Here is a 23,334-nt window from a genome sequence, read left to right as displayed (position 1 = left end):
CAGTTATGGTTTCTTTGGGGTATATTCCCAGTAGTAGAATTGCTGGGTCAAATGGTATTTCTATTTGCAATTTTGTGTGAAAATGCCATTTTACACTCCCACCAGCAGTGAATAAGGGTTCCAGTTTCTCCACAACCTCACCAGCATTTGTTGTTTTTTGTTCTGTTAAATTTTGCTATTCTTACTGAGGTGAGATGATATCTCAAAGTTGTTTTTATTTGCATCTCACTTAGAGCTAGGGATTTTGAATAATTCTTCATGTGTTTGTTTGCCATCTGAACATCTTCTTTGGTGAAGTGTCTGTTCATATCTTGTGCCCATTTTTCAAAACTTTAATCAAAAACATGGAATTTTCTCAGAAGGGAGGAAGTAGTAGAATAGAAGAATTAATAGAAATGAGAGTTACAGGGAGGAAGCGGGAAAAGTAAATTTGCATAGTGTACACACTATGTAATTAATATAAAATAAAATATTTTATATTTTATTGTGTGAGTTATTGAATTAAAAACTAATTTGTAAGCTACTAAAATAACAAATAATAAAAACCCTTATAATTCATTAATAAAGTGGGTTAACATAGTGGCTGCCATATGGATTCAAATATGGCAATAATTGTAAAGATAGTGGAAGACCATGCATTGTTTGTATCGATCGTACTTAGGGTCAGTATGAATTAGAACTGATATGAGGACACGGTACTGTCAAGGAACTCTCATGTTCTAGGCATAAGGAATTGTGCTGCTAACGCAAAGGTAAGTGGTTTGAATTCGCCAGTTGCTCTGAGGGAGAGAGATGGGCAGTCTCTTCCTGTGTCAGCCTCTGAAATCCCCTGGGGCTCAGCTATGAATTGAAGCAATGAGTGTGTTTTGAGTGAACAAGAGCAATGTGTGTTTATTTTATTCCACTTTTGGCAAGATCAAAAAGAAAGGAAGAATTAGACTACAAAAAGTGAGGCTTCACATTAATCCATTTTTTATTATAGAGTACCATTTCTTTTTTTCCAAATATCTGACCATGTTGTCATTGAGGGCACTTTACTGAGGAATGTAGACAGTAGGTATTTACCAAGGCTTTTCTCTTGAACTGTCTCTGGAGGGCAGATACTCCCTACATTCCCCTTTCCAGGATTCTCTGCTTGCATAATTATGGACAGTGTATACTCAAATCTCCCTGACCTGATTTTTCTAATATCTATCATTTCATTTTCATTTAATTTCTTCTATAGTTGTGTTTGGTAAAACCCACAAATCACTCAAATCAAAAGCAAGGTGTGCTGTTTTAAAGAACAGAACAGAACAGGAAGCTATAAAACCTCTGTATCCTTCAAGAGGGGAAATTGTTGTTGATGGGTGCTGGTGAGTTTGGTAAGACTCATAACAATCCCATGGACAACAGGTGTGAACTCTGTCTTGTCCTTTGCCATCCTCAGCCTCTGACACACTCCAGCCCTTTGCTGTAGTCACTGTGTCATTCTGTCTGGTTGAAGGTCTTCCTCTCTTTCACCATTCCTCACCCTTTCCAAGCATGATGTCCCTCTCCAGGGAATGGCCTCTCCTAGCAACATACTCAGAGTATGTGAGACCAATCATCATCTTTGCCTCTAAGGACCACTCTAGCTGCACATTTTTCAAGACATCTGTTTGTCCTTTTGGCAATCCATGTGATATTCAGTATCCTTCTGCAACACCACAGTTCAGAATATCACTTTTTCTATCATCCTTGTTCACTGTCATGCTCTTGGATGCCTGTCTCAAGCACACCTTATTTTTCAAACTGACATCATTGCTTCATAATAGGAGTTGGAAACAGCCTAATCAGCAAACGAATGGGTAGAGAAGCTCTGGTATATTCACATAATGGATTACTATGACGCTTTGAAAAACAAAGAATTAATGAAATATTATACAAAATGGATGACCCTGGAGGATATTATGCTGAGTGAAATATCTCAGTCACAAAAGAACAAATATTGCATAGTGGCACTGTTGTAAAATGAGACTGACATTGGGGTTGGGCAGAGACTGAGAGAGATGGATAAATAATGTATACTGCATTGAAACAGATGAGGGAGAGAACTGTTTAAAAGGAATATATGATTAGGTATTATTGCCATGACAGGAGTCCAGAGTGAAGGCTGCGTAGTGGAGTGAACTTGGAGGGAGGGATTGTATAACAATGAAAGAATTTTACTTTTCAAAGAGAAGAGCAAACTGGCGTCAGGGCCCTGGGAGGGGTGGTGGGCAGGGAGAAAGGTGCAACAATGAATGAATGGAAATCCAATGTCTCTGTAAACTTTCATTAAAATTAATAATAATAAAAAATAATTTGGAGAGATCCATGACTATAGACTTTCCCAGTGCAAGAGGGGAGGTGTAAGGGTGAAATCAGTACTTGCAGTGGTGAATTTGGAAGGTCAGTAATTCCATCTGAGCCTGTATTTATCTACTTCTTAGACTACTTCTGTTTCCAGAGAGAGAATTCAACCCTAATAAATAAATTACAGTACCCCTTTGTAGGAGTCCTTGTAGTACGATGGTTAAAGTATTCATATACTAGTCAAAGGGTTGGAATTTCAAACCCACCAGCTACTCCTAGGGAGAAAGATGTGGCAGTCTGCTTCCTTTGGACTTAGAGTCTTGGAAACCCTATGCAACAAACTTGTTCTACTGTCCTATAGGGTTGCTGGGAGCTGAAGTCAACTGAAGGACATTAGGTTTTACTCTGACCTTTTATTACTCACAGTTTGGACAAGCTACTGTATGTGGAAACCTTTGAAGATCTGTTCTCTCAGCTGTACTCCTTTGGTGTCTGTTCCTGTTTACTCTGACGCTGCCCTGTAGGGTTGCTATGAATTGTAATTACCTGTGTGGGACACAACACCACCTCTGGATGTAATCCCATTTGATTTTCTTTGTTATATTCATGAGGCCATGTCATCTTAGTTAGGGAGTATCTCAAACTGGTAACTTCTGAGACACAAAATGAGTAGATTAGGCACAGAAGGTAACACAACAAGCATGAAGGAGAGAAAGGTGGATGTCATGTGGAAATCTCTGAGGAATGATGGGAGGAAATGCCGGAGAAGCTCAGACAGGGACGTTCCTGCAGAATGAACATGGAGGCTTAAGGCTGTGTGCTGAAGCTATGGTGGTCTTGTCCGTAGTGAGCTGCACTACTAACCAAAAGGCCATATGTACCCTGTGGTTCAAGGTCACCAACTGCTGTGCAGAAGAGTGGTGAGAATTCTCCTCTCATTATGATTTACAACCTCAGAACCATCTGATGGCAGTGAATGACTTGAGCTTCTTAGGATAACATATTTCTGTTCATTGAAGCTGCTTGTGGCAATAGGCAGCATTAAGAAGCCAGGTTTTGAAAAATATTGCTAGGGATATCGATGCGTAGAAGATAACAGGATCCCTGATGGAATCACACTTATCTTCTAGTGGAAGAAATAAAGAATCTGGAGTTAAATCATAATGCAATGATTCATGGTGTGTGTAGCTGCTTTTGATGGACTGATTGAGAACGCTTCTCAGTGACATTCAGGGTATTAATTTTGGAGAGAAAACCTGAGGGAAGAGGAAGTGGCTCATCATGCAGAGGCCTTTATGCGTGGTCTAGGAAATGAGTGGCCAGTGTAGCTCATGTGAACTCCACAAATAATGGGATAAAATACTACAAAGTCCAGCACCATCACCATAATAATCAGTTGTGGACTGTGCTATTGATAGTTTTTATGGATTAACATTTGAAAGTAGGTCACCAGCATTTCTTTCTAGGTCATCAGAGTCTGAAAGCTTCACTAAGGTCTGTTCAGCATCACAGCAGCATAGAAGCCTTCCCTGACAGACAAGTGGAGTCTCCTATATGGATTCTAACACTGAACAGTTAAGGCCCTCGTCACATTAACAGGATGTGGTCGAGCCAGCCTGAGTATTTGCAGAATTGGTGTTATGTGAGAGTTACTCAGATAATGAGATTGCCAGTGAGGAATGGAATATTGCCTTGTCAATATCTTTATAAATCTGATCTATATTTTTCTTTAAAGGTAGGAAACAATAACATATAAGCCTGCAGCTTCAACATTGACACTTCCTCTGCTTCTCCAGTTTATACATGTAATGTAAACAAATAGAAGAATAACTGCCCAAGATGAGTTTAAATGTTCAAGAGGGAAAGGGGGTTGGAGCAGGGGATGGGAAAAGGAGAAGGGTGGAGATCATGAGATTAGTGGGCAGATGTGGGGGTGAAGGAATAGGGAAGGTTCAATGGGGACTTTAAAGAATGGGGTGATAAAAGGCATACATCAATAGTAATTATGTAAGAACAATATATGTTGTTGTTGTTGTTGTTATGTGCCGTCGAGTCGCCTGCGACTCATAGCGACCCTATTCATTCTGTCTGGTTGAAGGCCTTCCTCTCCTGCGCCGTCCCTCCACCCTCCCAAGCATGATGTCCCTCTCCAAGGACCGGTCTCTCCTCACTACAGAACAATATATAGGAATGATTATATAAAACAGTGTACATGCATAAAACACAGTGTATGTGAATCATTGTATGATAGTATGTTGTTGTTATGTGCCGTCGAGTTGTTTGCAATTCATAGCAACCCTATATACAACAGCCCTAAACCATGCTCTATCCCATGCCAATCTCATTGCCTCTGACACACCCATCCTGATTACCCCAGTCACTGAATCAATCCACCTCATAGAGGGTCTTCCCCACCTGCGCTGTCCCTCTACTCTACCCAGCATGATGTCCCTCTCTAAAGACCTGTCTCTCCTTACAACATGTCCAAAGTATGTCAGGCGAAGCCCCAGAATCCTTGCCTCCAAGGAGCAGCCTGGTTTAACCCTCTCTAGGATGAATCTGTTTTCTTGGCAGTCCATGGTACTTTCAATACTCTTCTCCAGCACCACAGCTCAAAGGCGTCAATTCTCCTTCTATCCTCCCTAGTCATTGTCCAACTCTCTGATGCATAACAAGTGATTGCAAAAACCATGGCCTGTATCAGGCAGACCTTCATCTCCAGAGAGACACAGTTGCTCTTGAGTACTTGAGAGAGGTCCCTAACTGCAGACTTTCCCATCGCAATACGTTTTTTGATTTCCTGGCTACTGGTGCCAAGTTGACCGTGGAGCCGAGCAAACTGAAGCTGTGAATAATCTCAATCACTTCGCCATCCATCCTGATGCTACCAATTGGTCCGGTGGTGAGAATTTTTGTCTTCTTGACATTGAGCCTCAGTCCATACTGAAGGCTGCACTCCTTGACCCTCTGTAGTAAGTGCATGAGGTCCTCCTCAGTTTCAGCAAGCAAAGTTGTGTCATCTGCATAACGCAGATTGTTGATAGATCATCCACCAATCCTAACGCCACGCTTCTCCTCATAGAGGCCAGCCTCTCAGATAATCTGCTCTGCATACAGGTTGAAAAGGTGGAGATAGGACACATCCCTGGCGTACACCCTTCCCAATTTTGAACCATGCAGTGTTGCCCTGCTCTGTTTTGACAACTGCCTCTTGGTCCAAGTGTAGGTTTCGCATTAGCATGATTAAATGTTTTGGGATTCCCATTCTTCTCAGAGTCAGCCACAGTTTTTTATGATCCACGCAGTCAAAAACCCTATTTTTTAAAATTTTATTTTATTAATTTTAATGAACATTTACAGAGATTTTGGATTTCCATTCATTCATTTTAGCACTTTTCTTCCTGCACAGCCCGCCTCCCAGTTTGCTCCTCTCTTTGGAAAGCAAAAGAAAAATTCCTTCTTTAGTATACAATCCCCTCGCACCTCTCCCACTTCCCAGAGTACACTCCACTATGCAACCTTAATTCTGGACTCTTCTATCATATATTGCTTTTAAATTATTCTCTCCCTCATCTGTTCCAATGCAGTATATACAATTTATCCAGTTTTTCTCAGTCTTACCCCCAAAACCCCAAACCCAACTGTAAGTAAGAAATTGAATATATAATTCAGTGCCTACCTATATTACAGGAAAATAGAAGATTTTAAAGTAAAAAAATAAACCAAAGTAGAATCTTGACATAGAATAAGCTGTTTTATTTAGAGAAATTTTTGTTGATTGCTGTCGAGTTGAGCATGACTCATTACGACCCTGTGAACAAAAGGCCTGAAGCCTTTCTATGACTATTGTCGTTTCTCAATGTTCATAGAGTTTCCAGAGGCATGTTGTTTAGGAAGTGGAGAGGGATAAAAATACCAGATATATTGCTGCTGAGAGGACAAAATGAGAACAGAAATGTATGTCGTGTGCTGTCTGCATTAAGACTGCTGATTTCTATGAAGCACTGCTTTGGATGAATGTTAGGAGGGAATCCAGACTGGATTGCTATTATGAGAGAGGTGAGGGAAGATACAGAGAAAGAGTGCAGAAATAACTTTGAAGAGGTTTTTTCTGAAGGGAAGTTATGCCATTAAATAATTACAGAGTTTATTATTAAATGTGGGAGTTATATTATCAAGAGTAACTCCATTCTTAGTCTCAGAGAGAGAAACATATGAAGCAATCTGGAGCAAGCTGCCATGCAAAGACATGAAATTGTTTCTGCTTCACATGCCATGGTTTCTTCCCTCTGGTGTCTCACTCTTTGAAGCCAAACTTATGTCTAATGAGTAGTATCAGCTTTGCATACCTTATTTCCTACAGGGAATGTTAATCCCGTTTATTCACCTTACATTAAAACACTGAAGGAAAGAAGGCATGACATTTGCTCTGCAGGTTCTGAAACACAGATGTCTTTCATTATCAGTTGAGCTATCAAGGCTGTTCCAGTCTCGTGTAAACTTTGTTTCTATCCTTGAGCGCCTTCGTCATTGGAAGGCTCTACATTCCTCCCATGTCCCTTTTTATCTTCTGAATGTCTTACAATTTTTAGGGACTAGAAGGTGACTAGTAATGTTACTGTTAGGGGCTATCAAGCCAACTATAAGTCACAGCAACTCGAGCAACAACAGCTCTGAACCTTGCCTTATTCTACGCCTTCCTTGAAATCTCCCTATGCTCGAGCCCATTGTTATAGTCAACAGTCTATCTTCTTGAGGGTCTTCCTCTCTTTATCTGATGTTCTACTTTCCCTGCATGATGTCTTTTTCCAAGAACTAGCCCCTCCTGGCAGCATGCCCAAAGTGTGTGAGATTAAGTTTTACCACCCTTGACTCTGAGAAGCTCCCTGTTTACACTTCCTCCAAGAAAAGATTTTTCTTCAGCAGCTTATGATGTATTAAATGCTTGTCTCCAACACCATAATGCAAACAGACATCAGTTCTTCTGTGACTTTACTTATTTATTTGTCCAACTTTCAGATGAGTGGGAAGCAACTGAAAATACCATGCCTTGAATCACCACAGTAGTCTTTTGTCTTGAATGGCGTTTTTTCAGAGCTTCCAGAATATCTGAGTTAAATGGAAAAAATGAATGGAAGGATCAGAGCAAGTGACAGGCTAGAGGAGTGGGAAGTGACAAAACTGATACCCTTGGTCATTAGCAATATAAAGAGGTTCTTGACAGCAGATTTTCCAAATGCAGCATGTCTTTTGATTTCTTGAATTCTGCTTCCATAGGTGTTGATTTTCAGTACAAGTAAAAGGAAATCCTTGACTTCAGGCTTTTCTCCATCTATCATGATGTTGCCTATTGATCCAGTGGTGAGAATTTTTGTTTTATTGACATTGAAATGTAATCCATATGGAAAGTTGTAGTCTTTGATCTTCTGCAGAAAATGCTTCAAAGCTATCTTCACTTTCTGCGAGCAAGGTGTGTCACCTGTATTACATATGTTGTTGATGTATCTTCCTCCATCCTAGTGCTACATTCTTCTTCACAGGCCCAGCTTCTCGAATATTTGCTCAGCAAATAGATTGAATAGGTCTTGAGAAAGGATATAACCCTGATAGACACTTTTCCTGATTTTAAGCTATGCAGTGTTCCTTGGCTCTGTTTGGACAACTGCTTCTTGATCCATGTATAGGTTTTTCATGAGTATCATTAAATGTACAAGAATTCACATTCTTCTCAGTGTTATTTTTAAGCTCAAGCCTTTTGAACATTGTAACTCTTTTCGGTTTCTGCTTAAATATAATTCATTCTTTGCCGCTAATTAAGCTGAAGATGCCTGGGAATAAAATTTGAAACAAAAGATTTATTTAAAATTTTAAAAGAGAAAGAATAGAGAGTGTCAAAATGAGACATTTGAAAGTTAATGTGAGGACAGTACATTGATGAGAGAGATAAGATGAAGACTTAACTTTATAAAACCAAAACAAAGAGATCTGACTACATAAAGTTCGTTGTTTGATGATCTTAAGCAGGGTAATTTTCATGGAGTCTAAAGATCAAAGTGTGATTAGACTGGGAGGAAGAGAGCAAGTGAAATGAAGTAGAGATAGTATAGACTGTACAAGGATATAGCTCTTGGAACTGCTCCTTCAACCCCTCATTTTATATCTCTCTTCTAGAACATTCAGTTAGTACAAAACATGCTGTAATATCTCTTAGCTTAAAAGGAGTGAGAAGTAGGACATTGGAGAAGACTGGTCCCTATGGTGTCCTTCAGAGACTACCTATTTTTTCTGTTCCTAATAATAGGAACTTGTGAAAATGCTACTGTGAGGTCAGTGTCTTCTGCCCTCCTCTAATTTCATAAGGTAAAGAGACAATGAGTATCATCCCAAGGCTGACTATGAGGTCAAAGTTAAACAGGCTACCCTCCTCCGACCTTTTTTACCAATTCTGACACCAACAGTTTCTCCTATACTACTCTGCTCCTCTGTTGTGTTTGACAATTCATTGTGAAAGCCATGCTGAACTGACAGATCATGTTCACGGTTTAGGAGTTTACTAAGAAGGTAGCAGGTTACAATTCAGGATCAAAAATTATTCAAAAAACAGGTCTGTTGGGAAAGCCCCCTTTGGGGAAGACTTGTCTCTAGGCTTCAGCCTCTTGGCCCCTGGCCTGTGCCCTGCTCTGTAAGTATTACAAAATCTTTTAGCTTTGCCAATATAAGTGTCAAGAAACACCCCTACTCCACTGACAAGTCTACCCAAAAATACTGTTTCTGCATGTTTCAACCTCATTCCTTAGTTGTCAAACCATTTTTAGGCTAAAACCTGCATCCCTGAATTTAATAAAACTTTAATTGTCATTTATTTTCACCAAATATATTTGTATCAACATGTACTTGTTGATATGTCAGGAAGCAAGATGCTAAATTAAGCAGAAACTATACAGAAAATAATTGCCGTGAAAACTTAGATACTTGATTGTTTACTTATTAATAATTCATAATCTATTTTTTCTCACAAAGGATTTGAGAAAAACAATCCTGTATTTTACATTCTGTACTTCTTTGCATTAAGCAGTCTGTAATCACCAAAACGGAGCCAAAGAAGTCATAGAAAGAATAGATACTACTGGTTTCGTCCCTGTAAGGAAAGGAAAATGAAGCTATGAGTTTAATATGGAAATGATGCTATGCTTGACCAAATCATAGAACAAAGAAAGAATTCGTCTCTAATTGTATAGGTTGCTCCAACTTTGTTGTTGCTGTGTGTCATTTAGTTGCTGGCTACTCACAACAACCTTGTTTACAACAGTCTCACCGACTGACATACCTACCCCCTTTGCCCTAGTTACTGTGTCAATCCATCTCATTTGGAGTCTTCCTCTCCTACACCATCCTTCCTCTCTTCCAAGTATGATGTTGTTCTCCAAGGACCAGTCCCTCCTGGTCACGGCCCAAAGTGTGTGAGATGGAGCTTCAAAATCCTAGCCTCCAATAGGACACTTGGTTTCACCCTCTCCAGGACAGAAATATTTGTTTTCTTGCCAGTCCATGTTTCAAGACTCTTCTCTAGCACCACAACTGAAAGGTATCAATTCTTCTGTTATCCTAAATCGTTGTCCAACTTTCTGATGCCATAGCAAGTAATTGTGAAGACCATAGCCTGGATCAGGTGCCTGGGTCAGGTGCACCTTAGTCTCTAGACTGACATTGTTGCTTCTCAATACTCTGGAAAGGTCATTAACAGCAGATTTTCCCAGTGTAATTGGTCTTTTGATTTCATGACTGCTGGTGCCAAGTGTGTTGATTGTGGAGCAAGCAAGCTGTAATTGTTAACACCCTCAATCTCTTATCTATCTGTCGTGATGCTGCCAGTTGACCCAGTGGTGAGAATCTTTGTTTTCTTGGTTTGAGCTTCAATCCATGTTGAAGACTATAGTCCTTGACCTTCTGCAGTAAGCGCTTCAGTTTCCACTCATTTCAGCAAGCAAGGTTGCGACATCAGCATTACATAAGTTGTTGATGAGTCTTCCTCCAATTCTGATGCCACAGTCTTCCTCATAAAACCCAGCTTCCACAGTGATTGGTTCTACATATTTTGAAAAGGTATGGAGATGAGATGAATCCTGGACACACTCCTTTACCGATTTTAATTGCTTTCTCTTCATTTCGTTTCTCGGTGCTCTAGTGCAATATTCAGAGTCTTTATTTTATTTTTTTTTACATAAAATAACGTCTCTATACTCTTTTATTAAACAATTTGTAAATTTTTTGAAGCCAAAATCCATTGATAAGTGCAGTATCAATTTCAGATAAACATGATATAACCTTAACTATTACATCATTTAGGGGTTTTTTATTATTAAAGGGATAAACCTCTCAGGGATCACTCCAATATTACTGTTCTTTAACTAGGTGGAGCAAAACTGGGTTTTGAGTAGATGCTTCAGAATGTGGATGGTTCCTCTACTGTCTGGGCGCCTTCTGTTATAACTTGACACACTTGGCCATTGTCTTTGAGGCCCTGCTAATTTAATCTGTCAGTGTCTCTTCTGACATCCATTTGATCTCTACTACTTCTTCTGTCTTTGTAATGATCTTTTGTATTCTTCTTGGATGATATTCTTTATGTCCTCCCACAGCTCATTTGGTCCTCATTCAGTAGTGTTTTTAAAGCCTCAAACCTGTTCCTGAGTTCGTTTTTAAATTCAGGTGGGATAGACTCAAGATGAAATTTTGGTTCCTGTAGATTTGATTTGACTTTCTTTAGCTTTAATTTTGATTTGCGTATGAGTAGTTGATGGTCTGTTCAACAGTCAGCACCTGGGCTAATTTTCATTGCTGATATTGAATTTCTCCAATGATTCCTGTGTGTACAATCAGGTGAAATCCATGTGTATAGCCTGCGTTTATGTTTGTTTTAAAAGATATTTGCAAGGCATTAAGCATTGATTGTGCAGAATTCTGTCATTCTATCCCTAACCTCATTTCTCTCACCAAGTCCATGTTTTCCGACTACAGATCCTTTTTCCTGGCTCCCAATTTTTGTATTGTAGTCCCCCATTATGGTCCATAATTTGGCTCCATACCACATTTAAATCAAGTGCCTGGAGTCCAGTAGTAATTGTATATTAATACTACACCTACCCCCATTTTCTCCGATTCTCTTACCACCCTATCTCCAAACATATTCTTAAAATACATGAACTAGTATTTCCTGCCCTACCTCACCTTAAATTCTTTTTGCTTTATTCTTCACATGCCTCCCAGGCCTTCTTCTTAGCTATTTCTTATAAGCCATTTCAGTACTAACTCAGGAGTATCTTTTTTTCTGTTTGTTTATCTTAATGAATAGCTCACACTTGGCTAATCCTGTTCCATCATGAAGCTTTTTTTTTTTTAAGGAATTATCCTAGAATTATACCTTTTATCTACTTTTGATTTTTTTTTCACCTTTGGAGAAAAATGAAAAAAGTTGGGATGTCTTTCAATATTAGGGATAATAAAAGGAGAATTGGTGTCTTTAAACTGTGGTGCTGGGAAGAGTATTGACTATACCATGGACTGCCAGGAGCACAAACAGGTTCTGACTAGAGAGGGTGAAACCAGGTTGCTCCTTGGAGGCAAGGGCTCTGAGGCTTCGTCTGATATACTTTGGGCATGTTGCAAGGAGGGACCAGTCCTTGGAGAGGGACATCATGCTTGGAAGGATGGAGGGACAGAGAAAGAGAGGAAGACCACTGATGAGATGGATTGATTCAGTGATTGGGTAATGAGGTTAGATGTGTCAGAGACAATAAAGTTGGCACAGGAGAGAGCAAGTTTCAAGACTATTGTACCTAGGGCTGCTATGAGTGGCAAGTGACTCGACGACACATAACAGCAACAACAAGTGGTGGTGTAATCTATAGAGAATCTATAGTATATAATCTATATAGTATGTGTATAGTGGAGTATATGCGTGGCTCACATTGAGAAGAATGCGAATCTCAGAGCACTTAATTATGCTCATGAGGAACTTATACCTGTATCAGGAAGCTGTTTTGCGAAAGCAGCAGGGGAGCACTGCATGGTTTGAAATTGGGAAGGGAGTGTGTCAAGGTTGTATTCTATCTCCATTCCTGTTCAATCTATATGTTCATCAAATTATCCGAGAATTGGACTCTGTGAAGAGAAATGTGGCATCAGGGTCGGAGGAACACTCATCAATAACCTGTGTTATGCAGATGACACAACCTTACTTGCTCAAAGTGGGGAGGATTTGAAACACTACTTGCAAAAGATCAAGGAATACAGCCTTCAGTATGGATTGGGTCTCAGTATGAAGAAAACAGAGATTCTTACCACTGGACTGATAGGCAGTGTCATGATGGATGGAAAGGAGATTGAAACTGTCAGCAGCCTCATCTTGCTTGGATCCACTATTAACACCCTTATTACAAGCAGTCAGGAAATAAGGAGACACACTTCACTGGGAAAATCTGCAGTTAGGGACCTTTTCAAATTATTGAGAAGTGATGTCAGTTTGTGGACTAAGGTGCATCTAATTCAGGCCATGCTCTTTTTTGATGACTAGTTTTACATTTGAGACGTGGACAATGAATAAGAATGACAGAAAAAGAATTAATGCCTTTGAGCTGTGGTTTTAGAGTAGAGCACTGAACATCCCATGGCTAGCCAGGAGAGAATGCACCTGGAATGCTCTTTGGAGGTAAGAATGATGAGGTTTTGCCTAACATACTTTGGGCATATTGCTAGGAGTTCCCATTCCTTGGAGAGGGACATGTTGGGAAAGTTGGAGGGTCAGCTAAGGAGAGGATGACCTTCAACTAGGTGGATTGACAGGGTGACTGCTGCACTGGGTTCTTGTGTGTCGGGAAGTGTGAGGATGGCACAGGATAGGGCTGTGTTCAGATCTTTTGTTTGTAGGGTCGCTATGAGTCATACTTGACTCGACGGCACCTAATAACAAAACAATAGTGTAGTATATGTAGTCTATAATATATCATCTTTGGGTTGGGCTGCTCACCCAAAGGCTGCACCTCTCTGGAGATGGGAACCCACTGGCAGCTCCTCAAGAGAAAGATCAGTAATCTCTGTGATTTACCTTCTGGAAGGTCAGCTGTGTGTCACTTCTGACTCAAAGACAGAAACTTTCACTTCTAAATATTAAGAAGCTTACCATTTTAAACTGTAAAATATTACATAATTTCTTCATTGTCTTTTCTCCCATGTGTCATTTTAAAAAACTGTATTTTTATTAGGAAGATTTTATGAGGAAGAGTGTAGCATAAGGATTGGAGAAAGACTCATCAACAACCTGTGCTATGCAGATGGTACAAGTTTACTTGTCAAAACTGAGGAGTACCTGAAGCATTTTGCAGAAGGCAAGAATTGTTGTTTTCAATATGAATTGAAACTTAATATCAAGAAGACAAAGATTCTTGCCACCGGGCCATTTGGCAACAGCATGATTGATGAAGAGATTGAGGCTATTAACAATTTTAGCTTGTTCACATCCACAATCAACACTCTTGGCACCAGCAGTCAGGAAATGAAAAGATTAATTGCTCTGGGAAGTCTGCTGTCAGGGACCTCTCCAAAGTACTAATGAGCAATGATGTCAGTTTAGAGACTAAGGTGTGCCTGATCCAGCCTTTGGTCTTCAGAATTACTTGCTTTGCATCAGAGAACTGGACAGTGACTAAGGATATAATACATAGGAAGTGTTTGTTGAAGCAAGATTATATCATCTACACAGTACAGATTGATGAATCTTCCTCCAATCCTAATGCCACATCCTTCTTCATATTTGATTACCTAGAACAATTTAAATAATAACAGTGGAACAGTATTTTACTGGAAAGTTCCATGTTGTTATTGATGTTCATTGCTTTCAAGTTGAGCACGACTTATAACAACCCTATGAACAAAAGGCCTGAAACCCCTCTAAAAGTATAGACATTTATCAAAGTTCATAGAGTTTCTGGAGGCATGTTATTTAGGAAGTGGATGCCACTTCTGTCTCCAAGAAAAGCTCCATATTGTTTAATTATATATAATGATGTCCATTTTATATGGACAACTAGAATATTCGTTGGAAAGTAATTGAAAAAAAAAGTTTTCCTCTTTTTAGTGCTACAACTCATGGTGACCCTCTGAACAATAGTTCTAATCATTGCCCTATCCTGAGCAAGCCTCACCATCTCTGACACATCTGAATCCATTGCCCAATCGCTGTGTCAGTCCATCTCATTGAGGGTGTTCCTCACCTGCACTAACCCTATAGCTCTCCAAGCAGAATGTCCTCCTCCAAGGACTGGCCCCTCTGGCCAACATGCCCAAAATGTATGAGGCAGAGCTTAAAAACCCTTGCCTCCAAGAAGCAACTCACTTTCACTCTCTCCAGGGCAGACCTATTTTTTCTCTTGGCAGTATGTTCAATCCTCTTCTCCAGCACCACAACTCAAAGACATTGATTCTTCTGCTGTCATCCTTAGTCATTGTACAGCTCTCAGATGCATAGCAAAGGCTTGAGAAGAAAATTGACTGTATCAGATGCACCTTAGCTTCTAGACTGATACCACTGCTCTTTAGCACTCTGGAGAGGTCCCTGACAGCAGTCTTTTCTAAAGCATTGATTTCCTGACTACTGTTGCTGAACATGTTGACTGTGGAACTGTGCAAGCTGAAAATTGTTCACAATCTCAATCTCTTCTCCATATATCATGGTGCTGCAAATTGGCCCAGAGGTGAGAATCTTCATTTTTTTGATGGTGAGATAAAATCCATATTGAATACTGCAGTCCTTGACCTTCCGTAACAAATGCCTCAAGTCCTCCTCAGTTTCCGCTGGCAAGGTTATATCATCTGCATAATGCTGATTGTTGATGAAACTTCCTCCAATCCTGTTGCCACGTTCTTATAGTAATTTGTAATAGTAAAAATATATTTTACTGAAATTCTAACTTAAAATTTATTGCTGAGTGAGAACCCACACATACCCGATCCTCCACTGGGTTTTCAAGGCCATAAATCTACTCAGTGGTACATAACACTAATAACAGTCATTAAATACTCCTTTCTTCAGTGCATTTTGTAGAAGCTGAAGGTATGTTTCATGGATTTCAATATTGTCATATTGGCTTGTTAAAGCCATCTGTTGATGCTTTTCAGGATGCTAATTATAGTAGCATAGTGTGATTTTTTTTTATGGCTGGCAACTTTAAAATTCCTTTTTAGAATAAACATACTGTTTGAAAACAGTATTTAGAATCCTAGAATAGTGACCTTCTAACCTAACAATAAAACTTTAAAAATGGAAATTGTTTTCAACTTTTGTTCTTCCTTTGCTATCTTCCATTATCTTCTGATAGCAATATATAGGTGAGTCTTACCTCCCAAATTACATTGTAATCTTCCTCTGGGAAATACTCTTTCCTTTGCCCAAAAAAGTTGTGGGGCTAAATAATTAAACAAATGATGTAAGTTCTTAGACCCTTCCTTACCACTTACTAAAGACATATTTAGAGATTCTTGAATCCTTAACTTGATAAAGTACTTTTTTTCTCAAATGGATTAGAATTTTAGCTTTTCTAAGACATTTTACAGATAAAAGTCATGTGTTCTCCTTTTCTCATAAAACACATCAGAAACAACTGCTATATCCAAATTCTGTTCCAATTTTATAGTACTGGCTAAAGCTATCTTTTTATTTAAGGTATCCTTGTCTTCAAATTATATCACTAATACCAAAGTAATACCAAAAAATGTGGCAAAGTTATTGCCCAGAATAAAATAGCAGAATTTAGATCTAAATAATCATCATCTGCCAGCTTCATTTACTGGTTAGCTGACTATTCCTATTTCCTTTTTGCATGTATCAGTACTTTAAGGGGGGGAACCTAAATTACTTTTTGGAAGGATTGATTAGGGACTTCAAGGAGCTCTGGTGGCCTATTGGGTCAGGAGCTGTGCTTTCAGTTTAAAGGCCACTAGCTGTTAAGCAGAATGATGAATAATCCGTTTCTTTGCAATTTACAGCCTCATAAAACTCACTGGAGGGTAAGCTATGAAGGAGTGCTGATTTATGAATCATTGAGTTTAGAGCTAGTAGGGAACTCGGAACTCTGGTGATACATATATAGTCCAAGAGGGAGTTGCAATGATGCTGACCCAAAAGTAGTGCTTATAGCAATTTGAATTCACCAGCAGCTCCAAAGGAGAATGATGGAGAGTCTCTTTTCGTGCAGTCTACATCTTCGGAAACCCAATGGAGGGTCAATATGAGTCAACTCTAACTCAATGACAAAGAGTTTGAAGGTTTTTGTTTCTTGGTTTTTTGTTGTTGGGTTTTTTTGTTTTGTTTTTGTTTTTGTTTTTTAATTAGTGTTACCAGGGAGCTCTAGTAGTTAATCCAAAGCTAGTTGTGCTGGTAACCCAAAGGCCTTGCTTTTCTGTTGGTTTAAATCCACCAGTCATTCTTGTAGGAAAAAGACCAATTTTCTCCTACTGAAATTGCTCAAAAACTGAACAGATAAGCACTATGATTTGGAATTGACTGAATATCAATGCATTAGACTTTTTTTTTGGTTTTGAGTTAGTAGGACATGGAAGAAGCAGAGAAAGTATTGCCTGGTAATACTTCAGTATCATATGCAAATGCAAAAGGGAGATAGCAGATACTAAAATCAATCAGCAAAGGAATTCTTCTTTCCTCTTGTTAGATTCTAGTACCAATGTATAAAATTTCCAGTATCATTGTGTACCAATGAGGGAGTTTTTCTTTTGCTTTTCAAGGAGAGGAGCAAATGGGGGGGGGAGGGGGGAGGGGTTTGTGCGGGGAGAAGGGTGCAACAATGAATGAATGGAATCCCAAAATCTCTGTAGATGTTCATTGAAATGAAAAATAAACAACCTAAATTAAAAAAAAAAAAATTTCCAGTATCTAATGCCTTGGAGAGGACTAGCAAGTTCCTTCCAGAGAAGGTTACCAGTGACAGACATGAAAAGCAAACAATGCCAAGTTTATTAGTGAAAAAAGTTTATTGAGATATGTTGTTGTTCTTGTTGTTGTTATGTGCCGTCGAGTCGCCTGCGACTCATAGCGACCCTATGTACAATAGCCCTAAACTCCGCTCTGTCCTGTGCCAATCACACTGCCTCTGACGCTCCCATCCCAATTATCCCAGTCACTGAATCAATCCACCTCGTAGAGGGCCTTCCCCTCCTGCGCTGTCCCTCCACCCTCCCAAGCATGATGTCCCTCTCCAAAGACCAGTCTCTCCTCACAACATGTCCAAAGTATGTTAGACGGAGCCTCAGAATCCTTGCCTCCAAGGAGCCATCCGGTTTAACCCTTCAAAAGAAGCATATAGCTGGTCATCTTATGAGTGAGAAGGACATTGGTCTAGGGACAGAGTTCCAGTGTTTTATCAGGATCTCCTTTCTTATCTAAATTAACTCTCCCATCCTTTTAATCCATGACTCTTTCAGATTGATGTAAAAAGGCAACTTTTTCTTAGACAGCCATCAAGAGTGTTGTCCCAAGGTCACAATGCCCTTAGTTCCAAATGCTGGAGGATAGAGTGTGAGGAGGTCTGCCCAAGACTTCCAGCAGTTTTGGTTGTACTCCCTCAAGGTTATGTGGTCATAATTTTCTTTTCCTTCTTCTTTGAACCCTTGTCATCTTGTTTCTTTTGTTCTGTCTCTAACACCTTCTTTGGGTTACTGAACTTTGACTCCTTCTCTCCTAGGTCAAAGAAATAAGTCAAAGAGCATGCCTATCCTTCTTACATGTCTCCAGGCTCAGGGATATTTATAAAAAACAAAAACGTCCAATGAGAATCCTTTCTTGAATTTGTTATATGGGGGAAGGAATATCTGTCTTTCCTTTGACCAGTGATACTGAAAAATATAGCGATGGAGCTTCTGATAGTCATATTTCCTGACCTTTACAGGAGAGGGAAACAGAGAGAGAACTACTTTATTTGAACTTTTAATTTCGCTATGTCTGAGATAGATCCAGTCTTACTTCCTATCTCCATGTGTTAATAAATCACCTTTTTGTCTTAAGTGAATTTGAAGCAGATGTTTGTTACTTGTGACTGGAAAAATTTTGATCAGTGCTTAGCCTTAAAGTATTAAAGTATTTCTGTGTAGAGTCTAGGGCAGACTGATGAAGCAGTTTTCAAAGTTCTTCTTGTTGTTGTTAGGTGTTATAGAGTCATGTTTATAGCGACCCTATGAACAACAGGTTCGAACCCTGTCTTATCCTGTGCCATCTTCATTATCTCTGGCACTCATGAGCCCGTTGCTATAGTCACTGTATCTTGTGTCTTGAGTAGTAGACAATTGGATATATTAAGGTGTGTTTCCCTATGCTCCCTCATTGTAATAGCCCAGAGTCTATCCATTTGAAGTAACCGCTTAAATTATCTCTTACTAACTTGTTTTCCTTTGCTCACAGTGTATTCTCCTTCTATATAACATTCTCTGAGTAGCCGCAAGTTTTAAAAAACACAGATGATTATCTTCGTCTCTACCCAAGTAAAGCTTTCTAGGCAAGACTGTATATTTAGTGGAATATTTTGAAAGTATGCTAAGTTGCATTCATTCAACATAAGTAGAATATATATTTTTGCTTTTTAATAATACTAATTGATCTCATGAATTTTATTTTCTTTTCCTAAGAATGTATGAAGACACAGTAAAGTTTCCTAATTACGTGCATGAATGACTGAAGTTTTTAGTGTTGCTCAGAAGATCTTTTCATGATTATATAATTATTTAATGTTTTATTCTATACCAAGGGAGCACTGGTGGCTTAGTGGCAAGAAGAACAAGGAAATTTTGAAACAATCGTACTGAGACGAGAACTCTTTAACATATCTTTTTAAGCATTCTTCTTTTTATAGAATTTAAAGGCATTTATCAAAGGTGACCCAAGTCCTTAAGTAAGGTGTCCTTGTCTCTGACAGAATGCTTGCCAGCATATAAATTGGTACGCTGCAATCAAAGAGAAAAACGTGTAGTTTGTAAATTTCTTCTCTATTTTCTAAGAACATGTCCTTACTGGTTCCTGTTTTTATAATAAATAAAAATATTAATGAATCATATTAATTATTACCTTGAAAGTTGTGATGGCTTACTTCTGTTCAGTTTTGATTGGATTTGTCTCCAGATTAACATTTCTTCATCAGAAGAAGTAAATTTAAGGGTAGATGCAGTTCTCCACTTGAAACAGTCTTTTGATAGTGTACTATCACAACCTATTGTGAATTGCATACAAATTATCTTCATACTCACACCTAAACCATGTAAATTCTGTTAGTCCAAGGGTTCTGGAGAGCTCAAATGGCAGAGACCACAGGAAAAAATGCCGACATTATCTGTATTTTGCTTGTTGTTTCTGAGTACCATCGAGTTGGAGCTGACTCGTGGCTGACTCACCAGTGGGTTTTAAGAAGCAGCTTATACGGTAAGTCAGAGAATGACTTCCAAACCTCAAGCCACATAGCAGGGACAGTGTCAGAACCATGGCTCCACTTCAGCTTCAGGAATAAGTGGCAAGGCTGGTAAGAAGAGCATTAGATAAAGAGACTAAACTATTTGTAAGGATCTCAGCTATTTCAGGTGTTGCTCTCAGCAATGAGGAAGCCTGACAAAACTGTTTTCTAACAATTGTTTCTAACTAGAGTTGTAAGTAGTATATATTTTACATTTGCTTGTGACACTGATGGCATTTTAATTAGTGTACAATGGGGAGAACAATGGGAAGAAACACCTTTTCGGTGTAGAATCACAGAGTGCACTGCACAGTGTATTCTTTTCTGACTATTGCATCTTCTGTCACTCCAGGAGAAAATGAAATAAACTACAGAAAGAAAAAAAAAAGGAGCAGCTTAATCGCATGTAGGAGATTGCCCATCCTTCTCCTACATACATTGCTTAGCACTGAATTTTGCTGGATATGGAAATACTAAAACTTTTCTGTCTCAGGAATGATTTTTAGAACTCTGTAACCCCTTACACATTCTTTTTGAGACAGCTCATTGTTAACTTAGGGAAGGGGATCTTTCAGATATTTGGAATAAATAGCTGCTCTGCTAAAGTACAGATCAATGGTAAACCTATCAGGATTATTTAATGGCCGTTAACGGAAATTGATTCAAGATAACAATAAAAATTTAGTGTTTGAGCTGTGGTGTTGGAGAAGAGCATTGAATATCCTGTGGACAGTCAAAAGAACAAACAGATATGTATTAGAGAGGGTGCAGCTAGAGGGCTCTTTGGAGGCAAGAATAATGAGGCTTCATCTCCCATACTTTGGACATGTTGCTAGCAGGGCCTATTTCTGGGAGGGGTACATGATGCTGGGAATGGTGGAGGGTCAGTGAAAGAGATGAAGACCCTTGACAGTTGGATTGACAGGGTGACTGCTGCAATGGTGTGTCGGGAAAATGAAAAGTGTGTCAGGAAATGTGAGGATAGAACAGGGTCCAGATATTTTGTTCATAGGGTTGCTGTGAGTTGCATTCGACTGGATGGTACCTAACAGCAACATAGAAAGTTCAAAGGGCCAACTATTTTGTGCCCATTACTAAATCCTGGTACTTAAATGATGTTAACAGTACTATTATTTTCATCTCTGCACAGTATATTTTTTTCAGTAGGTTTATTTTTAATAAAACAGTCTCTATGGTCTGTTAGACATAATCTTTGGTAACTAAATTCCTATCCTCATTTCTTCTTATCATTTAAAAAAGAAGGAGAATATTCTGGATTATTTAAGCAAACGTTCTAGGGAAGAATCTGATTAGACTGACTTTGTTCAATAGATTGCCTTGACCCACCCAACCTCTGATTGGTTAGGTGATTTATGTGCCCACCTCTGTGACATCAGCAAAGAAAGTGATAGACGGCCCTGTTAGAATTGAAAGGGAGACTTTCAAAAATAAAGGAAGAGAGAGAAAGGAGAAATAGGTTGAGATGGACTTGTGCATTTGTACTAATTAATAATGGTGACTTTTTAAGAAACTGCAAAGAGTATGACAAATTGTGCTGTGTACTGGTAAATTTATTGACTATGTTAACTTTAAACAGAAAGGATAGATATGGAAGCTGAGAAAGAAGAGGTGAAAAGAGACATGGATTAAAAAACCAAAGAATTTAAAAATTAGCCTGTGACAATTGCGTGACCCACCCAAGTAGTTATGCTCTTTCTTATCCTTTGGGACAATGTAGATATTTTTAAAGTGGAAGTTTCTTTCAGTTATCTCTTTTGTTTTACCTTTTAGGTGGACAAAAAAATCGTAAGAACTGAGATAGGAGTTCTTCTTCGCCTCTCACATCCAAATATTGTAAGTGGACTTTAAACTACTATTTCAAATACTTTCAAAGCTAAAGAATGGAATCTTTGTTCTTCACTCTCTGAACTAATAATAAATAGGAGATTCTTTTTTCACTAGCAGCCTCCATGACCCAGCTTTTGTCCTTATCTACTTACATTTTCAGTTTTTGAGCAAATAAATCTTAGATATAACACCTCTCAACAGAGTTTAGAAAATGAACAGACCAGCAATATGGATACAATCTTAATTTTCATGTACAAAAGAATAACAAAACAATTGGATGGTTTGTTTTTCTCTTAAAAAACATTGTGTTTCCTTTCTTTTGAATGCCTACTTTATTAATATGTCACTGCCAAGAAATCCTGTGAAGAAACACATTGCTTTCCAAAGCCATTTCTGTGTCCTTTGAGAGAGTATCTGTTTCAGGAACAGTATGAGGATTCATAGAAATGACATACTTTCATGTAGAAATAAAATTCCCTCAGTAGCTCTGCTTTAGCTATGCTTGGGCAAAGTCACAAGTGGTAAAGGCAGGTAAAGAACATGTTGGAGCCAATGAAGTGAAATGAATGAAATAATTGTTAAGACCACACTTGTTTTTACAAATTGAACCATCAACTTAAAGTAAATATTTTACCCACTTTACAGAGAAAGTGGTAGTTCTTAGGCAAATGGCCTTTGATGCTTCAGATTCAAAGCTAAATATATGAATTGGGGACACATCTAGCTATAAATAACAGAAAATACTTGGTTTTAGTTTTTCTTTCCCCGCCCCATGCCCCGCGTACAGTACTCCTTTTTTTTTTCTTCTTCTTTTTTTTAAACATATACAATGAGAAAACAGAGGATTGTTCACACTGGTTCAACTCCTTAGTGATTCCATTCAGCACCATGCACTTTCCATCCTCTGACCCTGCATCCTCAGAACATTGGCTTCATCCTCATGCTTTCCCTTCATGGTCCCAAAATGACTGCCTCACTGTCTTCACCCTTTACTGGGGGTATGCTTAAGACAGAAAGAAGGTGCAAGAGTGAGAGAGTCGTGTGAAAAGTAAATCAATAACCCCTTTTCAGAAATTACTACAGCAGAATTCTCTTCAGATTTTGTTGGCCAAACCTGGCCACACAGTCATCCATAGCTGCAAGCAAGCTGAGACAGTAGGGAGCGGTATTATCATAAGTGGGTTAGACCAGTCATACTCCATAATTTAGGGTGAGGCAAATTACTTCTCTGTACAAAATCCAGCTTCTGTTTTCAGTCAAGTCAAAGGAAAAGGGCCTTAGGCAAGCAATTAACAAAATTTGCAGCACTTAATCATATCTTTTATATCTTTCATCTCTTCCTATTATTCCAAAGAGACATAAGTTTGGATTTGGCTTCAAATGTAGGTTAGCCCTGCCCTCTCATACATATGTTGAAAAATAATAAAAATTAGAGTATATTAATTTGTTGAACACTCATAGTTGAGCAAATAACTGTCTCTATTACTTTTCTGAGAACCTCTTTATTCCTTCTTCTTTGAATAATTTTAAAACTGTTGAGGGAGTGTGTACACAGACAGACTTTATCAGGTCAGGTCTTGCCTCAGACCCTTCATTTCATGTTTCATTCTAAGTTCATTTCCTGGAAAAGGTGGTATTTGCATGGCTAGACCTATGAAATATGATG

The 23,334-nt window shown here is 38.8% G+C and overlaps 1 protein-coding gene across 1 annotated transcript in view; it reads left to right on the top strand.

Moving 5' to 3' along the window:
- Nucleotides 1-23,334, top strand: part of CAMK4 (calcium/calmodulin-dependent protein kinase IV) — a 377,548-nt gene that overhangs the window by 181,275 nt on the left and 172,939 nt on the right. Inside the window, exon 3 of the mRNA XM_006886703.1 lies at nucleotides 21,612-21,674. Within this exon, the coding sequence (XP_006886765.1) occupies nucleotides 21,612-21,674 (63 nt within the window). The remainder of the gene's footprint in view (nucleotides 1-21,611; nucleotides 21,675-23,334) is intronic.

The sequence above is a fragment of the Elephantulus edwardii genome, unplaced genomic scaffold, assembly GCF_000299155.1.
Source record: "Elephantulus edwardii isolate Elephantulus edwardi_28Jun2011 unplaced genomic scaffold, EleEdw1.0 scaffold00050, whole genome shotgun sequence".
Lineage (NCBI taxonomy): Eukaryota > Metazoa > Chordata > Mammalia > Macroscelidea > Macroscelididae > Elephantulus > Elephantulus edwardii.
The sequence above is the reverse complement of the archived record's forward strand: the minus strand, read 5'-3'. Positions and strand labels throughout refer to the sequence as shown.